General features: G+C 34.4%; 1 protein-coding gene across 12 annotated transcripts in view; it reads left to right on the plus strand.

Moving 5' to 3' along the window:
- Positions 1-24514, plus strand: part of LOC113518974 (collagen alpha chain CG42342) — a 528837-nt gene that overhangs the window by 210489 nt on the left and 293834 nt on the right. For 5 of the 12 annotated variants that reach the window (XM_052898567.1, XM_052898569.1, XM_052898570.1 and 2 more), the window contains exon 1: positions 4405-5292. The exons of 2 other annotated variants lie outside the window; for them this stretch is intronic. In XM_052898567.1, coding sequence (XP_052754527.1) covers positions 4908-5292 — 385 coding nt within the window. In that variant the 5' untranslated portion in view covers positions 4405-4907. Of the gene's footprint in view, positions 1-4404; positions 5293-24514 lie in introns of those variants that run through there. 5 more of the 12 variants (XM_052898575.1, XM_052898568.1, XM_052898572.1 and 2 more) reach the window with 1 other exon arrangement.

A 24514-nucleotide genomic window follows, 5' to 3' on the forward strand; every position in this document is an offset into this window, starting at 1 on the left:
AATTATTATATTTATCTAGATACTTCTTTACAAATAATTCTAAATGCACCGAATACCATAAATCAACTAATATTTTAAATTTTGGCGTGATTTTCTGTATGAAAACATACAATTTGAATCATAATTATTCAAGATTACATACAAAAACGTTGATTTAAATATAGTCTTGATAATAACATTATGATTATGGTTATTTTATAGTAATATAAAACAAAAGTAACAGTTACTTATATTTCATATTATGTATTTTTGCTATACTAGCGGCTCGCTCCGGATTCGCACGGATGGAAGAGCAAAAAATGTAAGGCATATATTGCTTACATTTTTTACATTACATTTTTGCGTCGAATATAAATTAAATGGGTATAGTAAGCTATCCTTAAAAGATAGACATATACCTTTGCAGACTTTTTTGTAAACCTATAAAAAGAGAACAATCTCACCATACATCGTTTTGTAATATTTCAAACGGACTAGACGTATCTATCTATAGATAGATGCTCTTTATTATTTCCTCCAAAATATTACAGAAGTAAACTTATTATAGATACAAAGAATTACAAAAAATTATCACATTGAAAAAACAATGGACAGTCTAAACGCTGATAGTGATCTCTTCCAGGCAACCTTTGGATAGAGAAGAGTAGTTATAAACAGTTTGATTGAAAGCACGATGAAATAAAAGCGCAAATATTATGACTAGGCAGCGTTTTCGATGAAAACTCTCAATCTGTTTGATATCTTCCGACATCTTGAACAATTATCATCATATTTCAACAAATTAGTACAAATCAAGATTAAACTATACGTATAAACATTCCTCTTGGTTCACTCTATCTATTAATAAAAGCCGTATTAAAATCCGTTCTAAAATGCGTAAAGATCTAAGTATACAAATGGCGAGAAGCGACCTTACTATATAGGCATATAAAGTATAAAGTAAAAAAACAAGTATAGTACTGTAACTAAAGTATTTGGACAAATTTCCAATTGCGAGTTCATGGAGACAAAATATGAATAAAATCTTGTTAGGTAACTGAACCATTATCTCCCCTCAGGTATTACGAAACGATCCTAACAGGTATGTGATAAATGATACCTAAATATCTGATAACGAGTAGACAGAGGTTCTCAGGAAATCAGATAATTTCGGAGAGGTTTTACCTACCTATTAACATAATTTATGTATCAATAAAGCAAATATCTCATTTAAATAAAATAATAATAATGTTATTGGTACGGAACACAACAACAAAACTACGTATGTTACTTGATTGTTTCTTAAGACTTGTTATTAATCACTTTAATGTAAAAGTCATTGAATAGATACCATTTATATTATACTATTTATATTGTATTTACAAGTAAAGGCATTAGATAGTCATACATTATTATGAACTAGACATCTTTATCAATATAGATACTCTTTGTTGTTTCCTCTAAAAGATTACAATAGTAATCTTATTATAGATACAAACAATTACAAGAAATAATCACAGTAAGAAAACAATGGGCAGCCTTATCGTTAAAAGCGATCTCTTCCAGGTAACCTTTGGATATAACTTGTTGTTTCTTCAATCAATAAATTAAAGAAGAGTACTGGAACGCCGTGTGGTCCCGGCATAGAACAGGCTACCCCTTAATTTTCCGTGGATGTCGAAAGAGGCGACTAAGGGAGGGCGAGGGATGGGCAGCAGTATTTCCCTTAAAACATCTCCAAAGCCGAATTGCGATTGCCAACTCGCCTGCCAAGCGTGGTAACTAATAGCAACCCAGAGGTTTATGTCCAACAGTGGACAATTAAAGGATGATATGATGACTGCAACTAATGCTGTAATTAGTATAAGTCACCAACGCTAACAGTAGGTACAATATTTGTAAGAAACCCATTCCCAATACTAGGATGTTACTAGATTATTTTGTTGAACCAGTTTGTTTACAAATTGCTACTGATTCAATAACTCTTAACACTATTGAGAATTTCTTGCACAATTGTCTAACGAACTTTAGTTTTAATACTTATTCTACGTGGAAAGAACAGCTAGTCGCTAACTAGTTTTTATCAAAGTTTGACTAACTCCATATTATCTGTTTTGTGGGTAGCTCCAACTGAACCATCGTCTATAGATGTTATTTCTTCACAAGATTTTTCTCTTTTTATATTTCTGTATGTAAAGTTAAATGCTAAACTTGAACTACTTATGTCATTATTGTATTCTCTACACGAGCGTCATTTTATAAAATATTTTAGAATAAAGTAATCGTCAATGACAGATAGCCTAAGATCCTGCTGTTGAATTCTGCATGTATAAAACTTTTTAATGCAACTTTGTTTAAATGTAATATGATTGTAAATATAATACAATGCACACGGATTGCTTGCTTTTAATTAGCCACAGGTTACCAAGTAGCAAACTTTACTTCTACCCATTTTTATTTAAGACAAACCTGTGTTGTAATATAGAAATAAAAGAATAAATTTCTTTTTAGTGTAAATTTTGTCAAAAAAATCAATGTCCTTGTGATTATAGAACCACTGTCTAGAATAAAATTTTAGATGCGGACAATCTTTACTTGCGATCATTTTTCATACGTAACCATTCATTATCGTGCAAAGAAAAAAATAAATTCGCATTTATGTAAATCTTATTAAATAACATCGTGAGATAACCAAGTTTACCAACATTTTTACATATTTTCACCTGGCAATCTTAGGTTGCGTCTAATTGAGAGTAAACAACCCGTTAAAATATTACATTTTTGCTCATCTTCCATTCAAACCAAGTTTCATTAAAAAGGTTTAATGTCTGCTGAATACAGCAGCGAGATCTTAGACTAAGAAATTTTATTTTTAGGAGACCTCTCTATATCTCAAACACGACTCAAACGTTTACAAAATAAAGTATATCATGTTTATTTAAATTTTACGGAAAAACTATAAATGTTACAAGAAATCGAATACATATCCAGCACATTCTGGACCAGTTTTGTTTCACAACTGACAAACACACAGAGCTAACGTATCGAGATCGACAAAATTAATAAAAGCATCTTTATGACTCTATTAACACCATCCGATACCAAAGGCTGACAACGCCCAATACCAAATCAAAAACATAAACATCCTCCCACATCGGAGCTCGGCTCCAAATATGATCATTTACATTCATTGCACACTAAATCACACAGTTTAGTATCGACCGTGTCTCATCAGCCGGGGCCCGGTTCCGGGATAACTGGATTGCTGTACTCCCCTCGGTTTCCACGCGAGCTGCGCCCAATTCGGTCGCTTGCCTGCAGCTTTTTGCACGCATCCCTTAATACCTTCCATAGCTATCAATAAATGTACACGACTTGTGCCGCATTCTCCAAGTTGGAATAGCCAGCGGTGAATTTAAACCGGACCGGGGAACGTTTTTGCGATTGCTAATTGCATGGTTTTTTTTTTTATTTTTAAAAACGTTAACCTTTCTTTTATTTTACACATACCGTAAAATAAAGTCTATACCTATATTTTTTTTTTCAATAGTACCGTTCTATTCGTCTCTATTTGTTTCAGTATCTAATTAAATTTTCTTTAGGTCTTTGTTACAACGAGCTTCTGTTTTTATCCACATTTCACATAGTCTCAATTACGTCGAGTATAATGAAGCTTTAGAAATATTTTACAATAGAATATGGAAAATATAGCAAACTATATCAAAATTACCTCTCTAGAATAGATCTCTAAATTATTATTAAAAATATCGTAAACATCAAATTGTGTTAGACCATCCACTTTATATTTCTGTATATATTTATCATCGGCTTTTAATTCAAATGTTTTACTAAAACTCGTTAACTCAGTTTGTCGTATTTAGTCCAATACTCCATATTTCACCACAAACCATTTAGTCTTAGTAGAAATTCAATTCATGTCATGGATCTTCCACAAGAGTACTTGGTAGTCAAATGTAAATTAATAGTATGAAATCAACTTGCAGTATTAAATAAATATATTTTGGGCTTACATGAGAAACAATAAAAAAGAACTGAAAGTGGCATTATTTTTATCGAGACTCATTAAGCATTAATTTATATTCTATTTGGGAATTATATTTGATATGCTTACATTTATCGGAGGAACTTCCTAAATGTACATGCTATGCTTCTTAAAATTCTATTTAATAATCATTACAGCAGTAAATTAATTTTATACAAATTTTTAGAAGCAATATGATTTTAGAAGATTAATTCCCAACTTCAAAGTATCCATCATATCATCAAGTTTAATACGATTTGAGTTTAATTTCCTACATACATTTTCGTAGCACTACCCATTAAGAGAAAACTGCCGGCGGGCAATAAGATTCTAATATACGGGCTAAGTGTCTCTAAACAAGTACTCCCAAATGTTTGAAGGGAGCCCATATCAAAGTTGCCGTCGCGTGTAGCGCACGCCTCGTCTCGTAGCGGCTGCAGCGAGTTGATCCCGACGAACTACGCGACGAGGATCGAGTCGAGTCGAGACAATCCAGTCAGTGGCGTGCCGCCGACCGAAGAGACGTGACGTCCTACCCGACCGCGTACGGACGCAACGAATTCAAACACGATCGCACGAACGAACAACACGAGATCGCCCAAAAATCCTAACACGAACCGAGCTCTTCATTTGCTTAAACCCTTTGATTTGTTACAATTTTGTGTTTTCTATGTGTATTTTGTTTGTGTTTTATCATATTACGGTCTTTTTGATATTTGATTGCGCTGTATCTTGAAAACCTACGTTCATTTATTTTGTGGTCACAATGTATTTTTCTACACACTTGGGTTGGGTTTAACGATATTATCATAGATGGGGACGATGGAGACGAGTTCGTATACATTCCTTCAAAAATTATCTTCATGAGAGCAGAAATTGAGAGAATATGATTTTAAAAATGGGAGGGAAGTCGCCTCCGGGCACGAAGCCCGAGAAGGAGTCAAAAAAAGAAGAGAAAAAAGAAGTTAAGAAGAAATGGGAGAGGTGCGAAGACAAATGTCCCGGGGACCCTTGGGCGTACTGCATAGTGTTGTGGTGTGCGTGTGCGATGAGCCTCATCTCGAGCGGGTACAGTTTGTACAAGCAGCAAGGACTGCAGGACAGATTGTCTTTGTTGGAGGAGCAGCACTTAGCGTTGAGGAGCGCAGTTCTCGAGCCTCAGCAGCCTCTTGTAGAGAGACTTCGTAGGGAGGTGTTGGCCCGACCACCGCCGAGTTACTGGAGACCGAGACGGAGTATCAGAGATTATGGAGACTGCGTGTGTCCACCAGGTAAGTTGTTTCGATATGCTCATTATTAACCTATGATTACTGCTGAGCAAAGATCCCCACGTCTCTTCAAAACTTCCTATTCTGTTTCGACATACTTTCTAAAAAATATCTTCTCAATGATTTTGGATCTAGGCTTGATTTATGTGTGATTATAAATAAAATGAATACTGTTCTTCATGTATATATACTAAAACAACTACTTTGAATCTTAGATGATGTAATATTTTTACTAGATAAAATAACGAGAAACATAAATACATAGATATAGTTTCAATAAATTACGAGTAACTGACAAATATCTATATAACTTGGACATTATAATTGAAAATAATATCTGTGAAACAAGACTAACAGATCCAATTATGGATGAAACTGCCGACTTTAATATTTACCTTATCAGCCACAGTCAATATTAAACGGATGATCTGCTGTCAATATTTACTGAGAGATGAAAACCGTTTCCGTTTCATTCAACAATACCTCTGTATTATCGTCCAACGTATTGTTTTCACTTGTAGAACTTAATTCATGAATTATTAATAGACTATTGACGTTTTCTATTTATTTTTTATTATCATTTATTAGTTTTTAATTAGGTGAATTGTTAATAATATTGTATTTGATCATTTTAGCTTCAACTGTGCCTATCAAACGAATTAAAAGATACGCAACTTCATTGCCAATTTTGAATCAATTTTTAATTTTGCCCTATAAAAATTTGTGACACTTTTAATTATAAAGTAGTAAAATTCATGTTTATTGATTTATAACTCTTCGCTGCCAATTGTACTAACAATATATTGGTATATGTATATATTTGTTAAAACGAAAGTTCTGGCAGAATAATTGTTATTCATAATTACGACATATCAATAACAGTAATATGCCATTTCGTTCAAACTAGCGTTCAATAATTTGACTTAATATTTGAATAACAGGTGTACTGTATCCGATAACTATTAAAATATGACTAAATAAAAAGAAAGCCTCATTATGAGTATAATAATTTCGAATACTTAAAATAATCACCGAAATTGACCAAAAAAAAAAGTACAAATTGCCAACAAAATGTAATTACTCAGCATGGAAAGTACAAATTTCGAATGACTAATTTGGAATCAAGACTCCAAATGCTAACGTAAAAACAGTTCAATATACACATATTTGTAGACTCATGATAAAATTCTTGAGTAAATAATGACTGAGCGAAATTGCCTGGGCCAATTGCAATTCCCCGATGAAATAACATATGCCGTAAATTATTCCATTCATGCCGTACGTCACGCGAATAAATTTTCAACATAAAAGCTCGATGACACCAATACCTATTGATTCGGCCATATATCATCGCCATTCACACTTGTACGTTTTTATCGAACCTCCATAAGATACCATCAAAAACATTATTGTTCGCTTATTAATGGCTATATTTTAAGTAAATATTTACTTCACTGTATTACTCGTACAGTATGATAAAGGTAATGTTCGTAAACAAACGAATATTAATGAGTTTCTTGTTTCTCGTAATACAATTAATAATTTAAAAACTAAATTGATAAAGATATTAATTTATAATAATAATGATGATGATAAAAAAGATAGCGATGATTAATATGATAATAAAGGTCACAAAGGTGAATATTAATTTCATGACTATTAATGAAATTCGCATTTAAAGTTTTTTACTAAGTAGGAAGAAACTGCCTGAACAAAGTTCGACTAAGCCGAGACTAAATCAAAGCGGTCCCAAAGGCTCCTCAAAAAAGCTATTAAATTTCTCGGTTCACAGCCGCTCCAAGTTAATCTACGGTTGAAAGCTGTCAACTAACCCCATGGTTATCTAGCGGGTTCTGCTGATCGAAAAAATGATAAACAACCGATGGCGCGAATGTATACCGAGGGTGACACTTTTATTTAAGGGCCAGAACGAGACGTGGATAAGACCGAAATATCTCCCTCTCAGCACCCTATTTAGTTTTGGACCAGTATTTAAAATCGTTTCCGTAAAACGTTGATAGAAGCACTTTGAACCGAAATTAGGCTTAAAGTTTTAACCGTTTCCAGTCATTGTTTACTATCAAGCAAACCAAATTATTTTTTATTAGTACTTTATGATACAATGTACATGTTATTCCTTAGTCTCTGACATAATAAATGAGAAAGATTGTAAACTTATTTGGATATTTAGAGAAATGGATAGCAATTATAAAAATCAACATTATAATAATTTCAAGTATTTTTACTTTACGCAATATTTTAGTTAATTCTAAACCGATTTTGATGATTATTTTTGCAATTAGTAGAATTAATTCCGATATTCGTTGTATATTAATCTTGTTACGATTTTAGTCTCTGCAGTTTTATTCTGCAGCAACATTTTAATTATAATAGTTAAATTTCTCGTCTAACTAGCAACTAGTATAACCTGCGGCATTCGTCTAACTAGACGTTATGGTGCGCCCGTCTGTGCACCGTTCTCGAAAGGGGTCCTGTTAACATGCTTCGCTCGTGTAATAGTTTTACAGACATAACAACAAAGAATGTAAAACATATTAACATCCATCGTTTCGGAATGTGCATTGATGCTGAATCATTGTATTCTGATTGTATTTATTATAGTACCGCTAGTTTGATTATCTATATTTACAAGTATTAAATTATACATTTTGAAGTACGACGTCAGAATTTTACAAATGGAATTTTTGGGTACAAAAATCGTCTCAGTTAATTCAGGCGTGAAATAAAAATAAACATCCATGAAATCTTTCTATTGACGACAACTGAACTGCGATAACACGGTCAAAGGCTTCTAACTTTTAATATTTTTTTTAATAAAAATTAATAATTTTAAAAAAATTTACAAATTTTCTGAAAAAATCAAAGCATAGTTAAAGCCACAAAATATAGGATCACGAGAAATTGCGCAAATCCGATTAAGACAAGGTCTTTGAAAATACATATAGTTGAGTGCTAGCGAAAACTCAATTTCCTTTTAATCCCGAAATAAAACGATAACAATGTTATTACTGCTAATATTTCTTATTATACTCCTATTTACGGTAACTTCTACATCGGACAACATAAAGGCCTATTATCTGGAATAAGCCACGTTGACAATTCAATGAACACACCCAATGAACATATCCGCAAATCCATGGAAATAGGCGCGGACTACGATATAATGAGGCTTAACTATTGAAAAACATCTATACTTGGCGCTAACCGTCCACTTATGAATGGGTAGTCGATCGACCAGCAACTCCTGATCCTTGTGGCCTAGAAAGTAAAGCTTAAATTCGATGTAGAGAACTAAAAATTACCAACAATTCAATGTGGCCCTTTCAAATAATCCGAACAAACAGAGGGTGACCAGCATGCGTCATATGCACGCGTCACATTTATCGCCTTCAAATGCGGTCATCAGTGTTTACTATTGATTGGACAGTTCCCACATTATTTCTACTTCACTAACAAAGCTTTTTATAAAAGCTATTTAATTAAATGTTGACTGTGATGCTTGACTGTTTTTGTTGAAAGCATTAATTTCATTTGACCGTGATAGACCAAAATAGCAGGTCATTTTATTATGGATTATGGACAGAATTGACTGTTAGTCAATAAGGCAGATAATAGGCATTAAAATAAAAAAATGTGTTCAATGTACAATTATTGAGTATCTGGGCATCACCCATACATTCTTACCTACTATCGTACACGTCGATAGAAAAAGAAACCGCTTTTTAATAAAATTAGACGACTCTTTCTGCCCTGTGATTTTATTAGTACGTTTGTCCAATTTAAAATTTACGCCTATATTGATGACTGGCGACTCGCTTTGATTTCGCACAATATTTTTATAAAATAAAATATAGACTATGTTACTGGCTGATAATGGTGCTTTCTATACTAGTAGGTGAAAGAAATTTTAAAATTAGACAAGTATTTTTTTTTATTTATCGATTTACACACACAAACATCGATTTAAACACAACAAAAATCAAATTAATTAATTTACTCATTATAATATTAGGTTAGACCGAAGTGACGACAATGAGTCAATTATAAAATTTATAAGTACTAATCTAAATATTAAAGGGCTGGCATATTCCTTTAATTGGCTATAAATTATGGGTTTGGCCCTAATATTGAAGGCCCAATCTTTTACTTGTATAATGAGCCAATTTTAACGCATCGCAAGAAAAATTATTACCTGCACTTAATATTATAATAATAAGTACAAGTTTTTTCTTAAACCACTATTATTCAGAACATAACCCCATTAAATTATAGATTTAATTTCATAATATGTGCACCATACCAGATTATCAAGGTACAATAAATGTTACAAGTTATTACTCTTATTTAGTTCCACGTTACCAATATAATCAAACTATATTAATCATTATTAGGGGCATTAATCATACACATCGACCACACAGAAGTGGTCCGTAATCCTTTATTTTGATAGCTAAAGAATAAGCTTTGGAATTATAAAGGTGTCGATTCACTACCATCGTTCGTATTTGCTTCAATACCGAACGTTCTGATACGAATAATTTACGATCACAACATAATATTTTATAACATCATAGCTATAAATATTTACTGATCTATATACATAAAAGACGATGCAGAATGACTGACAGACTTAAGTATTAAAGCACATTCGAAACCGTTGAATTTAGAATCTTGAAATTTTAGCAGATAGATTTTTTGTATAGTACAGGTGAACAATAATAAAGGAATTTTTAAAATTCAAGCCCCAACAACAATGGATTAATGAACTCAGGATAATAACTGCCCAATATGTGTAACGTACAGATGCAATACTTCTAGTGTTGCGGATGATCATGAGCGGCGGTAGTCACTTGCCATCAGGTGAGCCACATGCTCGTTTGCCCCGTGTTGTAAAAAAAAAACTGATAGCCCACATTACTAATAATCCCTTCCCCCCAGATATCCATAGTTAACACCATTAACGATGATAGTCGACGATTACATCTTTCCATAAAATGACCCATCATCTTGTTTACCATGTAAATTACATACTAAGTACTATAAAAAAAAACTTAAGCATAGAAATTCTAGAATCGGTATAAATCGTAGTCGATATGTACTCAAGCGTATTGAGAACACGCTCTTGTGTACAACAGTAACGTTTTCAACAAAACACAGAAGCAAACATCTAAATTGAAATTCTGTTTTGATCCCGATCCCTTGTTAATACCTATTTATTGTTTGTATCCCAATTCTCTATTGAACTGAAACTTTACTAATAGTATTACTCATTAGTGAAATAATAGCGAGCTAATACAGATAGTTGTTTTAATTAAGATATTGTTTATAAAATTAATAAATAATACTATACAAGTATTTCAACCTTTGAATTTAATATAAATGAACAATGAGAAAGAAATGTTGAAAATTCAAGCCTCAGCATCAATGAGCTCATCTTAATAACTGCATAGTATGCACAACATTGGCATTCTGTTACTTCATTCTCATATAGATAGATGTAGCCTATATGTTTATGTTCTCGGCATAGAATGAACCAACCCTTCCTGGGGGGAAAGGGATTGTTAGCAATGGAGCTTGACAGCCCTATTGCTAGCAATATGCCCCATTAGGTCGACCTCCATGTGGTTCCCCCTGGAAACCATCGTGAACAATTCTTGTTGAATTCGTCACGATAGGCCAACTGACCTGCTTCATCCTCACCTATCATCCTTCACTGGTGCCCCGATAGCGTATCCCAATAGCGCAGGCGGGGTCACCATTCTATTATCATCCATTAAAAAAAAACCAACCCTTCCCATCCTGTGGGTGTCGAGGAATGGACAGCAGCGTCCATCTTAAAATATCACTAAAGTTTAACTGGGATTGCCAACCCGCCTGCCAAGCATAGCAGCTATTGGTGTAAACCTCCCAAAGGGGATATATTCAGCAGTGGACAGTTAACGGCTAACTGGTGATGATGATGATGATGTAGATAAAGAATTGAACAATTTCTGTACGGTTTTAATTTAAAGGCTGCTTTAATTGGAATAGATATTCGATGTGATTAATAGATATTTGACCGCGCTACCAGCTCCAATTAAAGAAATCTGATAAAAGAATATGATGATAGATATATCTTTTACCAGAGGGAGACTTTGTACAAAAGTCGATTGCTTGGGTAGAAACATTAATGGGACCTCTGTCCCATTAATGTTTCTACCGTGAAACAGTTGTGTTTGAATGGCTGTGTTTCGGTTTGAAGGGTGGGATATGGCGTGAATTTACTGGGTACAGGGGAATAACACCTGAGTCCTCAGGAATAGCAACGCATGGGGGGTATCATGGGCGAAACAGTATACTCTGTTATGTCCATGGTACTGCTCATGTCTATAGGTGACCTTTACCACTTTCCATCAGGTGGGCCGTCAGCTTGTTTGTCATTCTAAGTAGTATAAAAAAATATATATATATATATATATATATATATATATATATTAGATATGTATGTACTGGTATATGTATTAGAATGTTTTTTTTATTTGCATTGTAAATTGTTAACCAGCAACGTTATTTACGTATTAAAATTTTCTGAAATATAAAACAATGTAAAAAAGGTCGGATATTTATTAATATTTGGCATATGGTTCCGGCATAGAATAGGCCACCCCTTCCTTTTTCTGTGGGTGTTATAAGAAGCGACTAAGAGAACTTAATGATCTTCAAAGTCTAACTGCGGTTGCCAGTCCGACTGCTAAACGTGGCAACTACTGGCAAAATCCCTCAAGGATGAGGCTTATCTACAGCAGTGTACAGTTAAAGGCTGATATTATAATGATGATTTATTACTATATCACGTCACATGGTTAAATAAACGCTCTAGTATAACTGGTATACTCTTAAGGTAAAGTATATATTGACATTTTGGATTAGAGAACAATGAACTTTAAATTGGCTATAAATTATTAGAAATGAAACCAAGAATAATTATGAGAAATTATGTATTACGTATTCCATCTTCGCTGTAATTATGGAATCTTTCTTAGTACAATATTTCCATAATTAAATTCGTATACGATATCGTATAACCGCGGGCCAAAGGGCTAGTCTTGCAACGCCCTACGCAAGTATTTGCGAAGCAAAATTAATGTTTACCAAGGCTTATTTCGCTTGTTTAATGCAGCACGCGAAGGTTGGAACTAATAGTAAGTCCAAATAATCGGGGTGTTCAATCAAAACTATGCGAAAACAGTAGTGAGAAGCCTTTGAAAATTTTGTAACTAAAGCCCCCAACTTCCTCCTTCCGCCCCTGAAAGGGTTCGAGCCGTAAGTTCTTTACTTGCAGAGAATTCATAATCCAATTCGATGAAACATTATAACGAACTATCGATACATTTTACCATGTTGGTAATCCATAATTGTTGGACGATTCACGTAGATTTTTTTCTGTACTACAAAAGTGGCAAACAAACGTACAGCTCGTCTGATTGTAAACGGTCACTGTAGCCTATGGACGCCTGCAACACTAGGGGTGTCACGTGCGTATTGCTAACCCTGAATAAACCTTAATATACCCTTTTTGAAAAACCCAAACTACTACATAATACTCCTATTATTTTATTGTTACAACGATAAGGTCATTCTAAATATATAAGAAATAGAAAATAGGCGTGTTCTGTGTGTATTTTAGTCTCTTATTTGGATTTATTTAAAAAAGTACTGAGTAATATGATGCAAAAGAATTTACGACTAGAAGTATAGATTAAAAATTATACTACTTATGAGATGGACGAGAAATAATTTCCATATTAAATAGGCGTGGAAACTTCTAAAAAGAGTGGAAGTATTCTGGATATAAGAAAAAAAAATACTAAAGTTTCCAACAAATTGAAATAAGCGGAATTATACCTACTATAAGAATTTTTATTAAACAAAATGTCAAGGTCTGAATGGAAACTTCTTTTCACTCAATAGTTTTTGCTTTCGTAAATTAATTTAAGAAATTAATCTACCACTTTTACAAATATTTGATTTGACAATCGGTCTATAAGTTTATATTTACCTGCAGAGTTTTCGTATTTTTTTTTTTCGTTTGTGATAGGATGGCAAATAAGCTGACTGTACATCTAATGGAAAGTGGGAACCGTCATCAGGTGGGTCGTCAGCTTGTTTGCCATTGTAAGTTTCATGAAAAAAATAACATTTTATATTTCTTATGAGTGCCAATGTATTAAATAATGTAACGGAAGACATTATATCCTGTAAGACTGTTATGATCCATTTGCCCTATACTACTTTTCATCAGGTTGGTCATTAGCTTATCTATCACCTTGTCTTATCACTGTCGGTGGTTTCTAATAATCTACCAACCATCACGCCACGTTAACACGTTGTAAGCAGATCAATCCATCAATGTTTTAACCGTCTAAATAAGAATAGTTCCCTAAGTATACCGTTAGGGTACACCGTTTTAGTTATGACACGTTTGGCGACATGTAATTCTCGCCCGTTGGGAACATTCTCTCGGCTGTCAACCGGAGTGGTTCACGACAGAACCGCGGTAAATGATCGCTGTTTGTCGAATCTACAATTTACAAACAACGATCGCTCGAGAACGTTCTCGGACTATCGAATCCCATTAGTGTGTTTGTATATCGAACGGTGTAGTGTGTTGAGCTAGAATTTATTGAATTACCCTCAATAATGAATTAAGAATAACAACTTGAAACTTTTTAAGTAAAATACGATCCAACTTGATGGATGTTGAAATTATGCTTGTTATTAAATTGTTTTTATATCAGTTTTTTTTTAATACAACAAACATTTCATTTGATAATTACTACCGTTAATTTATGTTTATATTTTAAACTATGTTTAAAAAAGTTCTCCATTCGGTAGTGTTTTTTCTTTGTGTATGTTACACGATATCTTTGTCAATATAAAACTTATTTATTTTTCTAGTCGATAAGGTTTTATTTCGTTCAACACGTATTAATTTTATAACTATTAATGTAAAAATAGGATCTTAAAATACAGAAATATAAATGAAAATTTTTTTTCAATTAAACATTTTTTTTATATGTAAATTATGTTAATATCATCGTCATCATATCAGCCTTTAACCATCCACTGCTGATCATAAGCCTCCCCCTAGGGGGATTTTGCCAGTAGTTGCCACGCTTGGCAGGCGGTTAGACAACCGTAGTCAGGCTTTAGAGATGTTTTAAGAGGGACGCTGCTGGCCGTCCCTCGCCGTCCCTTAGTCACCTCTTACGACACCCACAAGAAAGGAAGGGGTGGCCTATTCTATGCCTATATAAAGTAAGAAAATTCTAAAATATCATCAAGAATCAAATTTAAACTATTCCCATTTGACGATTAATTGAAATTATTTTAAGAAAAAAAAAAAAAATATATATATATATATATATATATATATATATATATATATATATATATATAATATTAATTTTCAAATGACTAACTACCTTTTCTTGATGTCGTGGGTTGTAAACTTTAATTAATTATGACAGCTCGCTCACTCTCCAAGTCAGAAGTGCACCATTATTCAATTTACATCGCCCATAACGTGTCACACCGCATCTCCCTTGATCCTGAATGCAAGCTCCAAATAGATCTTTTCGGATATTCCGCCATAATTTATCGCCATGTTTAAAACTACACGTAAATGGAACAGTTCACCTAATAGAATGTTTGCTCGTTTGACGACTGTTCCACGAATTCGTTTGTATACATTATAAATATATGTCTATCTTAGATTATATAGATAGAGCAAAGGGCCTCAAAAATAGGTCAACTTTTTATCAGCTAATCGTCAGCTGACTCGTATACAATGTATCTTGACGTATTATTTAATAAATAAAATGAGTATTTATACGCTTTAAAAAGATGCAGAATTTATAAGACAAAATAAATATAAAAGTTAGAAAGGAATCATCCATAACTATTTATCATGCAATATTGTATGAAAAAGTTGACTCGCTTTTCTCGTAGCATTTGTATGGAGACACTGTGTGTACTGTATATAATCTAAGACGTATACAAATATACATGTAATTATATTAGTATAATTACTTATTTAATACAAAAATCCACAGCTCTTTTATAAATTCACGTATATGCTATATATATATATATATATATATATATATATATATTGATTGATTCAGAAGACTCGAGAGGTGACAATAAACAATAAATCTTCTTGAAGACAAATTTATTAGAGAAGGCGCCTTCAGAAATTTAAATACATATGTTCTTTAAATATTTTTTATGCTATATATACATGTATTGAATTGTAACATAGCATAAAAACCACAAATATCCATGTATATTTATAAATATACATGAATCTATGCACTTTCTTCCACGCACAAACACTTTGGAATCAACTTCCAGCAGCAGTATTTCCGAACCGATACGACAACATAACCATCAAGAAAAGAGCATATTCCTTTTTAAAAGACCGGCTGCACACCTGCAATGCGTGTGGTGTTGCGGATAATCATAGGCGGCGGTAGTCACTTACCATCAGGTGAGCCGCATGCTCGTTTAAAAAAGTAATAATAAGATTTACACACAGATAATTGTGACTTTAATATATTTTGTTTGCCTTGTTAAAATAAAATAAAAACCGTCTTAAAATGAACAAATAAACTCTTGCCTTTTTTCAGCACGCCATGTTTAAAATGGCCCCAAATGTCAAACTCAAGTGTTGCTACTTGTCAGTCTATTTAAAAACGTTTCGTATATCAGTTAAAGTCGTTCGTAGAAACATGTATCCATCTGCGATGACAGAGAACAATTGCCAATGACACCGAGAATGTGTCACGTGGAGTCTCTTATTGACACAAAGATCACTGGAGTGTTGACAGGCAGTTGAAGACGTTGGTTGTATAAATACGGGGAGAGGAGATAGATAGTAGATTGTTTTTAATGGGTGATAATGGAATGATAACCCCGTCCGCATTATCGGTATACGCTGCCGGGGCACCAGTGAGGGATGACAGATGAGGATGAAAAGGTAGGTCAGTTAGCCCTTCATGATGAATACATCTGAAATTCAGTCCGATGGTTTTCAGGGGGAACCGCGTGGAGGTCGAACTAACAGGGTACATTGCTAGCAATGGTAGTCTGCAACACTAACAATCCCTTCCCCCCGATAGATAGTAGTGGGGCATACTTGCCTCATATCTAGCAATATTCCTTGTCAAGTCCAACTTAACCTACCTAGAAACCATTGTGATCAATTTCAAGTGAATTCATTACAATAGGTCTAGTAGGGGGGAAAGGGATTGTTAGTAATGGAGACTGAGAATCCCATTTGGTGCAATATACCCAAACAGGTCGACCTCCACACAGTTTTCCCTGGAAAATATCATGATTAAATCCTTGTGAATTCGTCGTAATGACCTAACTGACCTGCTTTCATTCTCATCTATCACCCTTCACTGGTGCTCCGCCAGCGTATCCCGTTAGCGCAGGCGGGGCTACCATACCATTTTCACTCATAAAAAACAAATAGGTCCAGTACAGATACCTATATCTATACCTAACCTATACTTTACATTTCATCCGATTCATCAATAGGTACACCATTCCATCATTAATATATGTAGCATTCTTTATTGATATATTAATCGTATATATGTTTTTTTAAAAAAAATTGCATGCCCACTATTAAAAGACACAATTGCAGCACTGCCAGTTGAAACCAATGTAGCATCAAAAATAATTAAGCAAATAAATATTCATTCATTCATTCAGTTAAAAAAGGAACTGCATTTATAAATTTTATAGATTACTAAATAGACTAATCCAAGTTATTTTTAAGTAATCCAAAGACTACCTATTTGTGACCCTAGTTTTTGTCATCAAACTTAATTTTAAAGCCTAAAACGCTTTAACTATCATAATTAATAATTTATTTAGATAAGTATGGTTGAAATAGATCGTAATTAGTATTATAGAATTACATATGTAACCCCATTGTTTTAATGGCGTGCAAAAGTAGTTTTATTTACGTAGATACATCTGAGATCATTTTAAACCATATATACGTATTATATTATATAAAAACATTTCGAATATCATTTGTCTCCTATTAAAATCCATCTTAAGAATCTATTGCGGTGACAGAAGACATATTGTCACCTTAAAACCGAGCCATCGACGCCAAGAAACTACCACGTGCAATCTCATGTTGATACAGAGATCGGCGGAGTGTTGACAGGACACATGACGGCGCTGACTGAACAAATGAATGGAATTAATTACCCAGCCGCACGGATCGAACCCCGGACCAATCCCGGTGGAATCCACGTTGTTTGTTCTAAGTTATGCACGCTACGAATCTTGCGGTTGGATGCCACGAGTGATGGGATGAAGCGGATTCGAAATATAAGGTAGTTACTTACCTATATTACCTATATATAGAATCCGTTTCATATCACTATTAACTTAATAAAGACATACATAGTGTAATTATAATACAAAATATGTAGATATTACAATTGACTTGTATGTAGAAGTAATATCTGAAAACAAAAGCTATAAAAAGTTTTTCTGTCAAATTATTAAGTTAATGGTAGCGGAACATGAATGTACTGCAAGCACCAATCTCTCACAGAATTGGTCTTACGTATCTAATTGTACCTCAAGATGTCATCTTATACTACCTTTTGTGAAGAGACAATATTAATATTCATTCATTCATTCAACGTTTGTTTTTTTTTATTTTGAAAAAAAAAATAGCATTCTATGACTGCCCTGTTTACTGTTCTTTATCTATATTTTTAATTTTTTTATATATTTTAAATACACCAATACATTATAATCCATAGTTGTATGCTTAGATTGGAAACAGATGACTACGTGATGTATCACACCGCGCCATCTATCCCTAAACTAGGTAATAAATTCTATCATACGATACATGAGCTGTCACAACTATTGCAACTGTACTATAAATTAATGAAATTCATCAAGTGTTTTGCTCTTTTGAGTGCAAAATAATAACTTGAGTTGTGACTGGTTTGTGTCTAGATAGACCTATTGATATTTGTGTGCTATCTATCTATCTATCAAGTCATTTGGGTGATACAATAAAATAAATATACGGAGATTTTACATATATTTGTCTATTTAGTTAAATCTAAAAACATTGGAATATAATGAAATTTATTTCGTGTTAATGTGATACATAATAGGATGGAATTAATGACAATAAGTAGTTTGCACATTCAGCCAGTTTTTCATGCAAAATTTGTATACATAATTCATTATATTATTATTATCTATTGTTTGGTATTTATTTACCAATCAACAATTCGTTATTTTACTAACATTTCATTTCTTTTTTAAGCAGCTTTATAAAAAAGATGTATTATGTAGATTTATTTATAAATTTTACAATAAATTATCTACTACCGCTACCGCTCGTAGCTTGTACCGTGGACATCGAATCTCACATCGCCACTAATGGCGGCGCGGTGTTCGGCTAATTGATTTCTCTAAACTCGCCGACAAATGGAAATCGTTCAACCGACGAATAGTTTCGCTCACTGCAGGAAACATGGAGCGTGCGGCCGGTATTTCGTATGTATGTTGTATGCAGGATAGCTATCTCCACTCCCATTGTTGTATGGTAAATGGTAGAGAGGTCATTGCTCTATTTACTGTAGTACCTATTTTGTTAACCGACTTCAAATACTGTGATACTTGTGGTACTTCTCAAATATTACTGTTAATTTGTCATCGTCATCTTCCTACATATCCCAAATATTATTTGGGGTCGGCGTAATATGGTTTTATCCATATTACTAAAGGATTTGTCTTATCGTTTTACGACCAGCCGTCTGCCTGACGTCAACCCTCTTTGGGAATGCATTTGTTGGTGGTTTCCGCCATCTAAGGTTTGGAGGAAAGGATTGAGGATAAAAGGAAGGGAACGTTGGGAATGCGTAAAGGAAATTAGTAAATGAGAGGAATAAGGGACTTATGTGGGAAAGGAAAAGGGGGGACACTGCAGTTGCGGAAAAGACTGGGACACTGCAGCGGCTCGGGAGGCCGGGGTCGCATACCCGCATGCCCTTATTCTAGAATCGGACAGATTTCTAGAGAAGATCACCCCTGCCACTACTGTTAATTAGTGTCAAAATATATATGAGAAGCAAAGTATAATATATAAAAATACAACTAAAAAAAGAACATAAATACGAAATACGAGCGAACTCATAAAAAATTTGAAATATTTGTTATAAATCTGAATATTTTCATGTTTATTTAACCGCGGATCTCAGTTATTTGGTCATAATTTGACCTGTTTTTCCTGCACAAATTTTTAATTCACAAAGTGCCACAAACAGCACTCGAACCGATGACCTTTCTGAAGCCGCTCCGGCCATACGACTCGTCGAATAAATCACTCGGCGCCGTCACGCGTATCGCTCCAAAGTTTTAAAATAACATCGGTCCCGACAACTGAATAGCTCTCCCCAGAGACGTGTTGACTCAATCAATTTTCGTGTTTTAGAGGCGTGAGGTTCGAGGTTCGATTCCCGTGGGCAGCTAATTGAGTGCTCATTCCGGTAGATGGGCTCGTGTTGAGTTAATTATGACATTCTTTGGATGGCTGACTTCGGGACGCGGCCCTCTGGCTTGTTTATAAATAGTATCTTATAGTGTTAGGACAATGATCCATCGGACGGTATCGTACCACAGATCTACTAAATTAGAAATCTATTTTCAACGAATATATTCAAAAATTATATTGTTTAATCTGTTAAAATTGTTACAGAAACACTATCTATATGAAATTTGCAATAAAATGGAAATATTCATTTAAATAATAGGCGACGTGCTAAAGAAGGGCCAAATTAAAAGTACCCGTAACTGGCGAGCGTGTATAAAAAGATTGACAAAAAAATACAAAAATCATTTACTCATACAAATATACCCAACCAGGTCGACCTCCTCGCGGTTTCCCCTGGAAACTGTAATGGTTAATTCCTGATGAATTCATCATGATAAGCTAACTGGCTTGTTTTCATTCTCATCTCATTCATCTCATCAAAAAAAAAACCTCATTGATCGAAAATTAAAACTGAGCTTTTAAAGAAAGTTAACTACGTGGTATAAATTAGCATGTTTCCGTTATGTTGGTACAGTTAAATAAACGTTAATCTGACAAGCGTGTATTGTATAGAGCGATTACTGCTCCGTGTAGGTACAGCGGGCGCATGTTGATCTTACCAATTTACCTAACAGCATCGCTGCAGTAGGTATCTACTTTTAACAAGAACATTGTTGTCTGTGTGCACATTATGCTCTGAGTGGCCGAAAGGGAAATAACTACACGGCCAGTTTGCGTGTTTATCAAACAAAAATAATATTTGAAATAGATAATTACGTTCTTTATTTGAACACTCGTAGATTTGCTTACCTATTGTTAACTTGCTGCATTCATTCGTTTTGAAAGTTGATATTTAAATTGTTATTTTTTCAAAGCCATTTCAAAATGGCTTACAAAAGAAGGAAGTATGTTTTCAATTTATTTGACATCTTTATTCGCGATTATGTTACGCGATTATGTAGATCTTTTAAATTCTTTTTGAAATCGATAGGGTTTACTCTCGTATGAATCTCATGTTCCTTCTATAACGATTGAAGCTGTTGTTTTTAGTTCTTTGCGAATCAAATACTGCTTGTTAAGAAGTGAAATATACATGTAAAAGTTTACCGGTATATGTGTCAGTACCTATGCGGGCGCACGTGTGCATGCGTGGGTGCGTGCATGCGTAAGTGGGTGCGTGCATGCGTGCGTGTATGTGTATTTATGTGTGTGCTTGTGTGCATATAACTCTAGTATATTTTACTATTAAATAATAGAAATATTTGACTATTTTGTAATAAATTTATTAAAATAATATTTATCCGATTTTAATCATTCTTTCGCCTATAGAAAGTTACATTATCAGCGAATAACATAGGTTATATTGTTTTAAAAATAACGTACGGAGCCAGGACACATCGCTAGTCAAGTATAAACGTAAAATATCAACAAATTATACGAGGATGCATTTCCGCTGTATTAAGCCTCTTATATCAGAGATCGCATTAAACATACACTTGCACATTAAAACAAATCAAGCCCATTAATAAATCCCAATTAACAGTGTCAACAAGACTATTAATTAAACTCACTCAACCTCCACCATTAACAAGTCCATAATTATCATCATTTTATGGCACGCAAACGTCCATCAACGTCATTCGCCGTCAGTCAAAACTTCAACTGACGTGAGATCTGAAATGTCTACAAGAGGTCATTATAGCTCTTACCTTAAGTTGGAGGAAACATTTACTGTTAGACATATTAAGTATAATGAAGTACTAGTTTCTACCCGCGACATTGTCCATGTGACGAAAAATGTATTGATTAAAGCCAAGATAAAAAATAGGTCATGTCCTTCTCTATTCCAAATAGTGTAGTGCATAACAAATTTATCGATTCATATTGATACTGTCGCATTAACTGCCTTATTGCTAGCAATATACCTTATATTGCTAGCAATAAGGCAGTTAAAGCCCATTACTAATAATCCCTTTCACTACGACTACGTAACTTGTTCTACTCAGATTGTGCTCTCTAGGTAAGTCATACTTTCAGATGCGAGAAGTCATATCAAATGAGTACTTTTTCCTCGTTAAACAAAATAACCCTAAAATTAACTTGGTTCTAAAACTTTTTCGACGATTTTGGTTAAAGGCTTACAACTTTCCACGTCCTACCTAATAGGGTACGTAGCAGAAGCTTTACAAGATCCAGTCCTTAATACTGTACTATTATGTTGCATAAAATATTTCATTTTAAATGTCTGTAATTACAACTGTTTGCCGTACGCCTTCTGTATTAGCTATATCGTGACTGTATCTGCGAAAAAGCTGTATCCTTTATATTGGGAGGTATCATGGGCGAAACAGTATACTCTAAGGGGAAAAGGAATTGTTAGCAATGGAGTTTGACAGCCCCATTGCTAGCAATATGCCCTATTGGGTCGTCCACCTGGAAACCATCGTGAACAATTCTTATTGAATTCGTCACGATGGGCTAACTGACCTACTTCGTCCTCACCTATTATCTCTCATTGGTGCCTCGTCAGTGTATACCGATAGCGCGGGCGGGGTTACAATTTCATTATCACCCTTTAAAAAAAAACAATATACTCTGTTACGGTACTGCGCATGTCTATAGGCGACGGTTACCACTTTTCATCAGGTGGGCCGTCAGCTTGTTTGCCATTCTAAGTTGCATAAAAAAATTAAGTTAGGTTATAATATGCCTATGCCCTAAATTTCATTCAAATCCATGCAAACAACATCATACCCTGTCAAGTTGATTTCCCATTGGTCCCTCCTGAAAACTATGGAAGGTTTTTTACATTAGATAATTAATTAACAGTGATAGACTCGATCACGCCTGAACGACTGAACAGATTTGAATGAAATTTGGTACACAAATAATAGTCCTTTGTAAGTATTTTTTAAGTATAGTTTAAGTTTTTTTGTAAGTGGCCGTGTGGTCCTGGCATAGAATAGGCCACTCCTTCCTTTCCCGTGGGTGTTGTAAAAGTCGACTAAGGGAGGACGTGGGATGGGCAGCAGCGTCCCTCTTTAAACAACTCTAAAGCCTGACTGCGGTTGCCAATCTTCTCAAGGGGAAGGCTTATGCTCATCAGTGGACAGTTAAAGGCTGATATGACGATGATGATGATGAAATATTTTTTATCCTAAATCACGCGAACAAATCCATGATATAAAGTGACAGCTGCTGCAAAGTAACCAAACAGAAAAAATCTACACTTTGACAACGCCAGTCAGTGATTCGAAGGGTTAGAAAACCTATGTGTGGGGTGATCGACACGTTAAAGGAAAAAAAATGTACAAAAAACTAAAGGGCGGAACCGTGTCGACATAGTTTTGGTTTCTTTTTTTTACAATGTATTTTACAGTTAAAATCTTGTCGACTTTAATTTAGCATTTTTTACAGCTTTATGTTGTGACACTTGGACTAACACGCGGAATGTAAAAATACATTATTGAACTATTATTTGTGTTTTCCTTTTTCTGTATATGTCTCTCTATATCTGTCGTTGCGTGCTGTAAGTAATGCAGATAAATTATATATCTATCTATCTATTAATTATTAAATATACTATTTTTTTTTATACAACTTAGACTGGCAAACAAGCTGACGGCCCACCTGATGGAAAACGGAAACCGTCGCCCATAGACATGAGCAGTACCATGGACATAACAGAGTATACTGTTTCGCCCATGATACCCCCATGCGTTGCCATTCCTGAGGACTCAGGTGTTATTCCTCTATACCCAGTAAATTCACGCCATATCCCACCCTTCAAACCGAAACACAGCAATGAAAACACAACTGTTTCACGGTTGAAACACGAATGGGACAGAGGTACAATGTTAAAGGTGGACCACTCACTGAAAAATGTAAAAAAAATGTTCCCGTCGCGTCGATGGGTCGGTCCCATGGCCGCGCGCCGCGCAGACACCCTTGCTTTAATGGCTGACGCTTTTATTTTTATTACTCCCCGTTTATGGCGTAGAGATTCACTTTTAAGCAAGCCTGATAATTGAATCATTGGATGCATAACAATTTTATTATCCTGAGTAATGGACGAGGATTTGTTGCTTCTTTTAACATACTTCAGGTGAGAGAGAGGTTCCTAGTTACTGTATTTTTTTTTGTGTGTATTTATATTTTTTGCTAAGTGGAAATTTCATTTGTGCGTATGTGTTGGCGTATGCTCGTGCGTATGCATGTATGTATGTGTGTGTGTGTGTATGTGTGTGGTCGCGGGTGTGTGTGTGCGTGTATGCGCATGTGTGTGCATGTGTGCATGTGTGCATGTGTGCATCTGTGTGCCCAATACAAAAAATCGTTTGTAGTCAAAGATTCTCAGAGATAAAACATATCAATTATATAAAATACATAAGTACAACAAACAGTATTTAGTTATATTTTGGACATGCATGAGGAAGCGAACAAGTTTACGACGCGTCTGAACAATTAACACAACAGTATAACGCCTTTTGCATCATTCCTTCACCCTTTATCTAACGACATGAGTCAAAGAACATACAGTTACAGCAACTTACGTGTGTCAGAAATAAGTGAGGC

Source organism: Galleria mellonella, unplaced genomic scaffold (assembly GCF_026898425.1).
Source record: "Galleria mellonella isolate WM207_F2 unplaced genomic scaffold, CSIRO_AGI_GalMel_v1 utg44, whole genome shotgun sequence".
In the NCBI taxonomy this organism is placed as follows: Eukaryota; Metazoa; Arthropoda; class Insecta; order Lepidoptera; family Pyralidae; genus Galleria; species Galleria mellonella.